Source organism: Pristis pectinata, chromosome 16, assembly GCF_009764475.1.
Source record: "Pristis pectinata isolate sPriPec2 chromosome 16, sPriPec2.1.pri, whole genome shotgun sequence".
Taxonomy (NCBI): Eukaryota; Metazoa; Chordata; class Chondrichthyes; order Rhinopristiformes; family Pristidae; genus Pristis; species Pristis pectinata.
This window is the reverse complement of record NC_067420.1, coordinates 17,613,904-17,627,460: the sequence shown is the minus strand read 5'-3', so window position 1 is coordinate 17,627,460 and position 13,557 is coordinate 17,613,904. Positions and strand designations below refer to the sequence as shown.

Sequence of the window (13,557 nt, the reverse complement as noted above, 5' to 3'; positions counted from 1 at the left end):
AACTAATGTAGGAATTCTTCTATTCTGTTACTGAGTTTGGTTTAGAAAATCAGTTTGCCATCAAAGGAACTCCTGCATGATATTGTCTTATCACTGTCGTGGGGACAGAGAGGAAATGCTGAGTAGAAGCCAACTAATCTTCACCTCATTGTTCTGTTAATAGAGATTAAACAAATTGTTGGCTGTTCTTTTTAAAAAAAAAGTGTCAACAACATAATCCATAATGTCCATAGTCCTATTAGTTTCATTTTTGGTTATAGGGAAATTGTAAACCTTGTATACAATGTTAGGGGACAGGTATAACTGCTGCTTGAGATCTTATAGTAATGTAAGAATCAAGATTGTCCAGATATCAAAAACCCATTACTAAATATTTTCATCCTGCCTGCCACTGCTATTTATATGGGGGAGGGGGGGTGGCAGAAAAAACCTAATTACAAAAAGATTTCATAAAACTAACAATTTTAGATATTTGAAACTTTGAATTTCTGGCCTTAACTATAATGAAGTTTTGTGTTTAAAAAAAAATCTTAAAAGGAAATTGTATTGCCTTCAAATTTTGCCAATCCTTTTGGAAATTTTTCAGTCCTTTTTGTAACTCCATAAATGATGATTAATGCTAGTAAAATTTTGCATAGAAAAATATAAAATTTACACACAGGCCTTGATCCAAATCAAAGTAGTTTTTATGCTGTTCAGGCCAGAAAAGTTGATGCTAAGGTTTCTGCAGAATATGCTGTGGTATTATTGGCTGCTAGACCAAGATACAAGGTCTAAGCCTCAGTTCTCAATTCAGTTGAATAACAACGTTGAAGGATGTGGATGACAAATATTTATAGATGAATCTAAACCAGAGTGGGGTCCTACTTCATGTTGAGACTTGTTCTTTTTTTCACTTCCCTATTTTCATTTTTTCTAATGGAAAATTTAAAGATCTCTACATGTTGGGACTATAAACTTGCAATGTGGACATTTTCAGTCAACACAGCAAAACCATCAATGTGTCAGTACAATGTCGTGTCCTGGTCACTTTGTGCACTGAAATCCAAAAATGTTTTAACTGAATAAATTAATTTGCAACTAGCAAGGCAGTTTGGTAATATCATCTGCCCTTGTGATTGTACTTCATGCAACTGTGGTCACAAAATTATAATAGTTTATTCCAAATAATTCAAACATTTATTAAAGAATCTAAAACTTATATAGTTTACAGAATATTTGCAAGTTTGATCAATAGTAAAAGGAAGTCCAGCTTTTTCATGTGATCTAAATATAGCCATTTTCTTGCACATCAATATCCTGGACCTTTGAATAACCACAATAAAATCTTTGTACAATATAATCACTGTATAAGCACAGTTACTAAACAAGGATATTGACAAGGTTTTTTAAATTCATTGTTCAGAGAATAGTAATTTGGGTAGTTGAATTTTGCTTCATGCCTTCATACCAAAGTCTGTCAGCCACCTCATAGGCTAAACGACCTCTTTCACCTGCATAATAAAATAAAGAAAATTTAAATAAATTTAAGAAAATTTAAAATAAAATTGAGATTTTGTTGCCAAAATAATTGTCTTAGTTTAAATACATGCAGTTAGAAAATTCTTCAATTTCCTTCCAACTGTGAAACTAACTGAGCAGTACTCTTAAATGTAATCTTGTAGAGTCAGAGCGTTAGCCTAGAAACAGGACTCTTGGCCCACCGTCTGCACAGATCAACTAATCTCCCTACGTTACTATCAATTTATCCCAGCTTCTACCACTCACCTTCATACAAGGGTTAATTCACAGTGGTTAAGAGGAGGTGGGGGTGGAATTAAGCAGATAATTTCAGAGCTTTGTATGAGGGCACCAGAGGGCATACCTGCCAGTTGTGGAGTAACTAAAAGCAGGCTGCTCAAGAGGCCAGAATTGGTGATGTAGATATCTCAAGGTCAGAGAAGAGGAGAATAAGGTCATTGTTGCTTATTTGGAAGCAACTGGAGAATAAGGAGGTTGGCTGAGAGATGGCAGCAGGACTGGTCACTGACGGTCTTCAGTCACTATTACTTTGACTTCCTACCACTTAGCCAATTTTGGATTCAAATTTTTTAAATCAATCTGCCATGTACAACATTGTAAAAGGCTGTGTTGAAATCCATGTGGAGTACATCAAATGCACTGCCCCCATTGCTTGTTCTTGCTACCTCAGGAAAAAATCAATATAGACAGAACCTTCCCTTAATTCCTTAGGTTAATCTCTGACTAAATGATTATGCTGCTACTCAGATTGGATTCCAATAGTTTAAATCAACGTGCCTTTCCTGTCTTTTAAACATTTGGTACAATGTTTGTTAGCAATCCTCTGGCACTGCTTCTGCCACCTGGGAGGACTGAAACTTTTCCTCCCTCGCTTCTTTTAATCACCAAGCAATTTATCTGCTTTTGAAAGCTTAATACTTCCCCACGCAGTTTATAGGAAGAGAATTAATGGAGACTCGGACATCATTGAAAGTAGGAAAGAAAGTCCGAGTTAAGCTGAAGGATGGAATCACAAAGGGTGAACGTCACCTACAGAGGCTATGGGAGGAGACTGAAGATGTCTTCAAGATAATTATGGGCAACCAAGAACGAGGATTTTGAATAAATTGTAGGATGGAGCAGGATGAAGGTCAAAGGAAGAAATGCAAGGGGCCCAACTAAGAGGATTGAGGACAATGGGATTGACAGGATTTGTGAGATCTTTCCCAGGAAATGTCATAACCACTTTTACATTTATTTGGTTCAGCAATAATATTATTTAGAAATTTTCTTATACTTGTGGCTTATTTGCAAGTCCCTACAATAAACCAACTCAAAGTGTTAATCTCTGAAGGTACCATGCTCTATTCCAGCTAAGGTCAATTTATACACTCTGTATCAGAGACCCTGAATCGAGCACAGGAAAATTGGCCCTAAATCATCATCCAGCTCCCTTGACTGAGAGTGTCTCAATGTGGATGCTGATGACTAATAGGCTCATTGAATGTCTTTCTGGTATAAAACATGTTAAAGCTAATGTAAGTGTTGGCCATTTCAATGAGGTATTTTAAAAGAGCTAGTACATTCTGAACTAGCTGCTTGAGGTGAAGGTCAAACAGGTGATAAGAAGAAAAACACCATTACCAAATGAGAGGAGGGTTTCTCTTGCTGCATTGTGAACTTGTGCTGCTTGGGAGTGACATAAACTGGCGATCTGTTCAATGCTTTCCACAGCCTAGAAGGAAGATTAGAAACAAGATTTGCATTTGGTGTAATCTATTAAACTTTAAAGCATAGATTATGTATACAATTTGAGCATCTCTCCACTTTTGTGTACCCAGCATAGCAGCTTGTTAATGCAGACGTGTATTAGTCCCTTCACAACCATTCAAATGCTCAGGCTGAATCCAGAAATTTGCTAACAGAGCCTACACAAGAATTAAGTGGTACAATTAATTATAATGACACTCTATATAACATAAAATAGTGTCACCAAATAGTTCTTGTATTTTAACTAATCAAGATTTGAAATAGAGATTTGTTGTCCTGATAAATATTGTATTTGGCAAGTCATTTGAAAAAGGGTTGAAAACTGAACTTGAGTATTAAATGTACAATGTTTAATCGTGTGATATCTTTACATTTAATAAGGACCTTTTATACTATGGGTATAAAATTTGAAACATTATAGCCTGGGCTTTCCTGCCCCTGGCCTGCCAGTCGTCTGTGGGCTGGGGGTGCACTCTGTTGTCTCCCACCTCGTTCTTTGATAAACATTCCACACTAGGCACAATGAAATCATGGGTCATAGTGGTCCTTATTCAGGGGTGGTGGGACTACTTGTTTTATTCATTTTCAGGATATGGGCATCACATGCAAGTCCACCAATTGTTGTACATTCCAAAATGCCCTTCAGAGTGGTGGGCACTGACTTGAACTGCTACACTCCTTTTGGTGTAGGTACTATCAAAAAACAAGTTGAAGCGTAATGAGAGCCCCTGTACATCAGAGAGGTTTTTCACCATATAAAAAAATCTTTGGCCATCTCAGTGGCTACCTCACATTATAACAAACTCTGCAAAACCTATTACAGCAAATCTCTGCAAGTAGTCAGGGATTATTTCCCAGTACAGACCCGTGACCCTGTCTTCCTTGTGCAATTTGGGCTGGGATCAGTGGAAGTGATCAGGAAGTATGCCTGGGAGTGGTGGAGGTGTTATATTCCCAGAAACCACCCAGTAAACCATCCCCCCGCTACCAAATCTGTATTCCTAAACAACCAGAGTAACATTAAAACTGCAGCTTCAGTGAAAGCTTATTTGTTCTTAATGGCATACGGACAGCATTTAATAACCATCCTTAACCGTCCACAATGACGTAGCGATGAGCTGAATCTTTGGATAGCTGCAGTCCATGTAGTGAAGGTGTTCTCATACTAGTTGATACATGGAGCTTTGACCCAGAAACATTGGAGGAGCAGCAATATTTCAAGACAGGGTGGTATGTACAGTGGCATGCAAAAATTTGGGCACCCCTGGTCAAATTTTCTGTTACTGTGAATAGCTAAGCAAGCAAAAGATGACCTGATTTCCAAAAGGCATAAGGTTAAAGATGACACATTTAGTTAATATTTTAAGCAAGATTACTTTTTTATTTCCATCTTTTACAGTTTCAAAATAACAAAAAAGGAAAAGGGCCCAAAGCAAAAGTTTGGGCACCCTGCATGGTCAGTACTTAGTAACACCCTCTTTGGCAAGTATCACAGCTTGTAAATGCTTTCTGTAGCCAGCTAAGAGTCTTTCAATTCTTGTTTGAGGGATTTTTGCCCATTCTTCCTTGCAAAAGGCTTCTAGTTCTGTGAGATTCTTGGGCCGTCTTGCATGCACTGCTCTTTTGAGGTCGATCCACAGATTTTCGATGATGTTTAGGTTGGGGGACTGTGAGGGCCATGGCAAAACCTTCAGCTTGTGCTGCCTCTTGAGGTAGTCCATTGTGGATTTTGAGATGTGTTTAGGATCGTTATCCTGTTGTAGAAGCCATCCTCTTTTCATCTTCAGCTGCTTTTTTTTTACAGATGGTGTAATGTTTGCTTCCAGAATTTGCTGGTATTTAATTGAATTCATTCTTCCCTCTACCAGTGAAATGTTCCCCGTGCCACTGGCTGCAACAGAAGCCCAAAGCATGATTGATCCACCCCCGTGCTTTAACAGTTGGAGAGGTGTTCTTTTCATGAAATTCTGCACCCTTTTTTCTCCAAACATACCTTTGCTCATTGCGACCAAGAAGTTCTATTTTAACTTCATCGGCCCACAGGACTTGTTTCCAAAATGCATCAGGCTTGTTTAGATGTTCCTTTGCAAACTTCTGATGCTGAATTTTGTGGTGAGGATGCAGGAAAGTTTGGAGTTTGTATGTTCTCCCCGTGTCTGCGTGGGTTTCCTCTGGGTGCTCTGGTGTCCTCCCACGGTCCAAAGACGTATGCGTTATGAAGTTGTGGGCATGCTACATTTGCGCTGGAAGTGTGGCGACACTTGCGGACTGCCCCAGAACTATGCAAAAAGATGCATTTCACTGTGTGTTTCAATGTATATGTCACTAACAAAGATATCTTATTTGCCTTCCTTACTAGCGACTCAACTTGCAAGTTAACCTTGAGGGAACCCTGAACCAGGACTCCCAAGTCCCTTCGCACCTCTGATTTCTGAATTCTCTCCCCATTTAGAAAATAGTCTACGCCTTTAATCTTCCTACCAAAGTGCATAACCCCACACTTCACTCCTCTGTATTTTATCTGCTATTTTTTTGCCCACGCTCCCTGCCTCTGCAACACTACCTGTTCCTCCACCTATCTTGGTACCATCTGCAAACTTGGCCACAATGCCATCAGTTCCTTCATCCAGATCATTAATGTATAAAGAGAAAAGATGTGGTCCCAACACTGACTCCTGCAGAACTTTACTAGTCACCAGCAGCCATCCTAGAAAGGACCCCTTTATTCCCACCTTCTGTCATCTGCCAGTCAGCCAATCATCCATTCATGCTAGTACCTTGCCTCTAACACCATGGGCTCTTATCTTGGTGAGTCTCAGTCTGGTGAAACTGGGACACAGGGCTACATAAATGCTAAACAGCAGAAGCAGCATGGTAGAGAGAGAGATTACCAATCCCAAAATCAACAGATCAGATTTAAACTCAGTAGTCTTGTTATATATAATGATGGATAACAGTGAATAATTAAACAACTTAATGAGCAAAGTGGGTCCCATGAGCTTCCAGATCCTCAACAATATAGCAGTTCAAAGGACATTGCTGAAGAATTTCCAAATATCCAGCCAGAAGAGTTGCTTGGATGTGTCCTCCTCCTGAAGTCCCCACCATTACAGAATGGGAGTCTCAATCAATTTGATTCACTCCATAAAAACCGAAAATGGCTGAACATATTAGATTCAGCAAAGGCCAAGGGTTTTTGCAACACCCTAAATGTAGAGCTGAAGGCTTTTATACTGTATTACAATTAGCTGCATCTCCAACTAAGCTGTTCACAAATGTGACAAAGGAAAATGAGCTGGTATGTCCTAAACAAAAGAAACAGGACAAATTCAATCTGACCTGGAGAGTGTCCAGTCAAAGTCAAGGAAGGCCTCATCAATGTGCTGTTCCCAGTAGTATTTTTGTAATGTCATTCTTCTTAAAATTCAAACCCTTAAGTTGACAATACTGACCTTTTTAAACTTTATAAGAAACGGATGTAATATTTTGTGTATCAAAACTTTAGTTAGAGCAAAAGCATAAGAAACAGGAGCAGGAATAGGTGAGACTGCCCCTCGAGCCTGTACTGCCATTCAATGTGATCATCGCTGATCCAATATTGGCCTCAACACTATTTTTCCGCTCTCTCCCCATATCCCACAATTCTATTGTAGCTGACATGTTTGTCAGGCTCTCCTCGAATATACTCAATGCTTTTCCCCCCACAGTTCTCTAAGTAGAATTTCGAAGATTCATAACCGAGTGAAAAAGCTATTTCTCATCCCTGTCTTAAATAGGTGATCCTTAGTCTGAAACGATGCCCCCAAGTTCTATACACTCCCACCAGGATGAAGGTTGAAACAGCCTCTCAACATTCATCCTGTCAATCACCCTCAGATCCTTATAAATTTCATTAAGACTGCCTCTCATTCTTCTATATTTGGATGTACATAGACCCAACCTGCTCAATCCTTCTTCATATGTCATATGCTTTACCTCGGGAATCAACCTAGTGAAACGGTTCTGTGCTGCTTCCAATGCAAGCAAATTCATCCTTAATTATAGTACCGTAATTGCACCCACTACTCTCAGGCTAGTTTCAGCAGCACTCTGCAAGTTAGCATGAAAAATTTCCTACTTGTCCATATCCTTTGCAATATAGACCAACATTCCATCAGCTTTCCCAATTACTTGATATGCCTGATTTTTTGTATTTCACATACAAGGACACCTGGATCCCTTTGTACCACAACATTTTATAGTCTCTTAGTATAAATAATAATTTGCTTTTTTCAATCTTCCAAACTTCACATTTTCCTCCATTATACCTCTTGTCCATTCACTTAATATATTCATATCCTTTTGCAGGCGTTGTGTCCTTTTCACAACTTGCAAACCCATCCAGATTTATATGATTGGCAGAGATATTTTAATATTATTACTAGCAGCATGAAATTATCAAGATCCTAATTTACCTTCAGCTGCTTAAGTGCCATGCAGGCAGCTCTTTGGTGTTGTATGTCTCTTTCTTGCAAAATTTCTGTGTAGTAGGCCAAAGCCTGAGAAATGTACAATTAATTAATCAGTTATGTCATTAAAATTACAGTTAAATTAACTATATTGAATCCACAGCATAAATATGCACTAAAATGGTATTTAAGCATTATTGTAGGATAAACAGAGTTAACATTTCAGGTACAAGACGCTTCATCAGAACTGGGAAAGAGAGAAAACAGGTTAGTTTTTAGTTGGAGAGGGCGTAGGGAAGGAAAGGACAGGACAAAAGGAATATCTCAATCCACTTCTGTAGGAGGGATGGACAAACACATACATTCTTAATGTCACAGGGCAAAGATTTGAGTCTGCGAATGCATAACCTCACATTTATTGTGTGATTGTTGGGGAGGCCTAGGTCCCTACCTGCCCTCCTTTGTTCACTCCCAGGGGTATTGGTGAACCACAAAGCAAACACTGTGACTCTGTAGTCAATGAGATTAACGATTGAGAAAGACTAAGTAGCAGATAGGATTAGAATTTGTTGTCAAATCAGGCACAGATGGAAACTAAAGAGAGACAAAATGAATAGATTAAGAGTGAAGAGGAGAAAGAAAGGAAGAAAAAAGTGACAATTTTAGTATTTCAAATCAATTGGGAATGACATTACACATAATAGTTTGCTTTCTCGGCAAAATTGATTATCAATTTTGTCATTATCAATCACATCATCAGAAGTGTACTTGGATATAACTTTTTTTAGTGAATGTAGTGGGCAATGAATGTGAAAAAGCAGTAACATTATGAAAACCTTGCCGAGGCTTTTTCACAAAGCTATCAAAATACTGGCAGAAAAATGACCAGCAACCCATGGCTATTCACTAAAAGTTACTTGCTAAATTTCTACATGAATAACTAGGTGTATTGTTCAATTGCTCTCACTATTTCAGTAGAACCTGGCCCATAAGTTCTAAGGACATCGAAAGCTTCTGTTTCTTTCTAAATTCATTGTTATACTTTAATGAGGGATATGATTAATTAATAGTTTAATCAAAGTTTTCTTTTTATCTTGCTTAATCCTATCTTGTTCCTTTGGTATATCTCTTTAAATCATTTTGCTTATTTAATATTATCTGTGCAAACATATTTTTCACTTTCTTATTGCCTTTTTATTTCATTACCCGCTTTGTTTCAACTTTAAGAGAGGCACTTCCATTTCATGTGGAGGCTACGTGTGCAAATAGACACATTGTGAGTATATATTCAAGGCATAAATATGCTGCTCATCAAATGTTAATACTATTCATGATTTGCTATTTTACATAATTTAACAACATTCACAAATGAGGCTAAAACATAATATAGTATTTTTTTAAACTTCTTTATTCATAGCATGAGGATGATAATGCTTACCTTTGTTCTAAATATGTTGTTTGCTAAAGCACTACGAAGAAAGGACGTTGCAGCTTGAGCAACTTTGGGGTTCTCATCCAACTGAAGAATACTGATGGACTGTAATGTTTGACGCAGAGGTTGCAGTTCCGAAACAAGCTTTTCTTTTAACTTTTTCAGTGCCTTAACTTTGTGTGCAGAATGTAGTGCTTCAGGTAGAAATACTAAAAGTATAAAGAATCAAAGAAGCAATATGGAAATACAGTCTTATAAAGCCTTGAAGTATTCTGGTTATTGTTATATGCTATTTTCCAAAAGTTCTTCATTTGATTTATTCACTTTTATTTTAACCATTGGGAATATATAATTTTATCAGTGACAATCCATGTTTTGTCATGTGGTAATTTCAAAAGTCAAAGACTAAAAATGTGCCTCTTACTAATTGCTTCTGTCTCTGCCCTTATCTGATTGCTAGTTAAACTGCTTAGAAATAGTTTGGCAATCACATTCTATTGTTTCTACCCACATAAACCAAAACTTGCAATAATATTGCATCATTAGTATAGAACTATTTTCCATCGAGCTTCAGACCAGTGTAATTTGACACTAAAAGGATGCTAATTTAAAGAAGGAAATGACTATAGACACAGCTATTACTAGATACATTAGCCTGGAGCTTCTGCTAAGTTGTGTTCCTTTCTTCTGGTGCAGTTTGCCTGAAATCAACTCAGTCAGGACAAAAATCATGGAATTTCAAGTGCAATTTATGTTTACCCCAAATTGAGTTTTTATATCTTTTTCGCTGGTTTAAAACACAATTGCTCTGGAAGTCAGTCAGTCTTACCCTGGTGAGTTTTCATTCATGGCATTAATTTGTGAGTGTGACGACAATCTGAGCTATTTTTGGTTTGAATTAAAATTAATTATATAGAGAGTTTTAAATATATTTACCAAAACTAATAAGTTTTATTAATACTTCACGAATAACTGGGGTACTATTCTAGTATTTTTAAAGTCATTTTCAAATCAAGACACTGACAAATAATGCTTTGGACACTTAATTGCTTAATTTTTATAAATCTATTTTCAGCAGCTTTAAACAAACTTATATGTTAGCACACCTCAATTTATCAAGGAGCAGACTTTAATAAAAGGGAATTTAATACCTGGTTTTAAGATAATGCCCCATTATGCAGTTTCTTGGCAGATCTTGTTTGACAATGTATGAATAACTTTGAATGACAAATTGAGAAATTACACTTCTCAAAGCTAAAGCCCAATGTTGGATTCAATTTGCACTCAAATCAATGGATCTAAAGCCAAAACTGTACTTTATTCTATTTGACATACATAGCTGTGTTTGTTACTTTCATTTCAAATAAGTTACAGAACATTTCATCTGGTGTTTTTTGTTGGGCCTTCACAGAAATTATACAGTCATGCTGAAAAAGATGAAATGTCTCCATTCTCACACTTAATCATAAAGCTATACTGGCCACCATTCAATGCTTGTCCCAATGAAGAATAATAGTTTCTGCCTCCAACAATGCTTTGCTCTAAAGATTGAGATTGTTTCACCTTCCCTAATTTCTTTTACTTTAATTCCTCCTATACAGATGTAGTAAAGTTACCATTATTATTCCATGACAATCTATGTTAATGTCTCTCAGATCTGTAGATTCCTTTTATTTACCAAATCTTAAAATGCTGATCATCCAAGAGCTTGAGTGTGTGCAGCCACATGTTTAATATAAATCATCTAATTACAAAATTGAATAATTTACACATTGGCCTAATGGCCTAATTTTGCTCCTATGTCTTGTGGTCTTACAGTTTTATAGTTACACCTCTGAACAAATGGAAAAGCTATTTGTGTTATTTACCTAGTTAATGCTAAGAAGGATCCATGTATTTCAAACACTATAACAATATTTGCACAGTACTTTAAATTGAACAATGTAAAAACAATATGACTAAATGAACACTTTTTTTATTTTGCTCATTAGTAAACATGCAGTTTCTCCTGTTTGTGGTTTTCACACCTATGCATCACAGATTGTACATGATTAGATTTCACTGAGTTGCAAATATCTTGTAAATTAAAAATTATGTGTAATTTGTAATTTTGAGTTCTGAGGCAACCTAGGTTTCATAGTTGGTTTTAACTGAAAAAAAAATACATTTTTTGGTTGAAATCGCTACTGTAATTAGGAGACTAGCAAATAGGAATGCAAAGATCATAACCCATTAAAGTAGTAAACACTTGATAACACTGGTTAACATTAGCTCTGGAGTGCAGAAGTTTAACATTCTATGATATTTAATGTTGCGGTACGTTTAAACTTCTGTCTCAATCTACCAAATTTTATTGATGAAGTTATAACTTGGCCCAAGTGCTACTATATATGTTGTGGTTCTAAAACACATGCTCTATTTATGCACTCTTGCTCCAGCTGCCTAATGTCTTCAACAGGCTGCTAGTTCTGTGTCAAAGAGGGTTGCATTAGTTCATAAATATTCTGTTACTGGAACAGTCACACACTCAAGTTCCAGTACAGGGAAATAACATTTCCTCTTACCTTCCTTTGCAAGGCTGGTCAAATGAGTTCCAAGTTGAGTAATATTGTACTTTTTAACATAGTTGAAAAACTGGAAGACTGTCACCAATTCCTCTGAGACATTAGGGCAAGGCAGTAATTCACAACAGCTGACAATCTGGTGCAGAAGTGTTCTGAATACTTGTAAAAACATGAGAATGATTAACGTTAAATTTCTTAAAACCTTTTAATAGAACGTTAGATAAGTTTTTCATCCATGTAAAACTAAGTTAATGTGGAATCTGTCTTCATAAAGCAATTGATGGGGGATCAAAATCTAAGTGTCATGATTCCTATCGAGCCCTCCCTATAATACCGGACAATCAATGTAGACTGCTGCTTCTACAAATCTCAACTCTACCAAAGAGAGAAGATTAATCAATAATCTAGGACAAGAGTGAATGGGATTTCTGGATGGTGGGAGGCGTTGCGTTTGTTTAAATCTGCCAAATGGTTGGAGACCTTAGTTTCTCTTCTTTTTTAAATTACATATAATCTAATCATTCAATACAGACTAATCAATACTAGTCTTGAATGTTGACATATTCTTGGCTTGGTTCTCTCAGTTGCTGAGAGCAGAACTAGATTAAGTCCCAGGTTAAGGTATTTCAAAAAATTTGTGAAGCATCAGAGTTCTGTGTCTCAGAGGACTGCTTAGTTGACTATATTCATGACAGAGGCTCCTAAGGGATATGGGGATGGCATTGTAGAGGGTAGGCAGACTTGAGCAAGGGAAATAAACTGAATCATAATAAACAATGGAGAAGCTGCAAAGATCCAAATGGCCTCCTTACACTCTTATTTCCTTGTTAATTTATTATTAAACCCCTCCAAAATAGCCTCACAATTATCCTTCCTCTGTTTACATTGGACCTAAATATATTGTTAATATGATCGAACATAACACTTCAGTCTCAGTAAAGTTAAAATTCTCTGCTCTATGTAATAGGGCGGTAGTATATATTTTGCAGCCTTTGCGATTTACTCCCACAGCCATCAGAAGGTGCAGCACAGTTTGTTGAGTCAAAAGAATTAAATGAGAGAACATCTAACTTTTGCAATCCCTGCACCCTGCCCTTTTAACCGTCATGGAGAGACTAGATTCTTCAAATCCACGATGCTTCAAATCCCCATTTAAAACTAGGGGGTACAGCTTCAGAGTAAGAGATTACCATTTTGGATAGAGATGAGGAGGAATTTCTTCTCTGAGGGTTTTGAATCTTTGTAATTCTCTAGCCCAGAGAGTCGTTGAGAATATTCAAGGCATAAATTGACAGATATTTGAACTACAAGGGAGACAAGGGATATGGGGAAAGAGAGGAAGACTTTGTTGAGATCAAGACTGGATCAGCCATAATCTTATTGGATGATAAAACACGATTAAGGGGATCAGCTGGCCAATTTCTGCTTCTGTTTTTATGTTCTTATTTCAGCTTCTACCTGTAATGTTGAGTGCATGTTTCAGTCTTTATTTAGTACTCTGTAAAATGTTCAAAGGATTAGCAATATTTTTGCTTTTATCACCCAGATTTGCTGTCTACGAGGTGATTTCTAACCAGTTTAGCATTTCCATAATTTTCTATTTTTATTACATGGGGAGCCATACATCCAAGCTTATCAAGGGCACATAAATTGTTGACAAAAAAAAAGGTTTGAATGGGGACATTAAAAAAGAGACAATGATATATTGTCAGGGAAAGTCTTGGCAGGATTTCAAAGTAGGGAAGCATGAGTCATACTTTTTGAACAAAAAGGATAGATCGCATTTATTATACCTCCTCCAGTAAATAAGTACGCTATCAACTTCCACTCATTATTATTTTTC

At 36.9% G+C, this 13,557-nt stretch overlaps 1 protein-coding gene across 6 annotated transcripts in view; it reads right to left on the bottom strand.

The window, feature by feature from the left end:
* Positions 1 to 320: 320 nt before the first annotated feature.
* The window catches only part of ripor3 (RIPOR family member 3), a 124,687-nt gene continuing 111,450 nt past the window's right edge, over positions 321 to 13,557 (bottom strand). For 4 of the 6 annotated variants that reach the window (XM_052031488.1, XM_052031487.1, XM_052031486.1 and 1 more), the window contains 5 exons: positions 11,715 to 11,873; positions 9,157 to 9,359; positions 7,725 to 7,808; positions 3,145 to 3,235; positions 322 to 1,493 (listed from right to left, as the gene is read on the bottom strand). In XM_052031488.1, the coding sequence (XP_051887448.1) occupies positions 1,402 to 1,493; positions 3,145 to 3,235; positions 7,725 to 7,808; positions 9,157 to 9,359; positions 11,715 to 11,873 (629 nt within the window). In that variant the 3' untranslated portion in view covers positions 322 to 1,401. Of the gene's footprint in view, positions 1,494 to 3,144; positions 3,236 to 7,724; positions 7,809 to 9,156; positions 9,360 to 11,714; positions 11,874 to 13,557 lie in introns of all 6 variants that reach the window. The other 2 variants (XM_052031485.1, XM_052031490.1) reach the window with 1 other exon arrangement.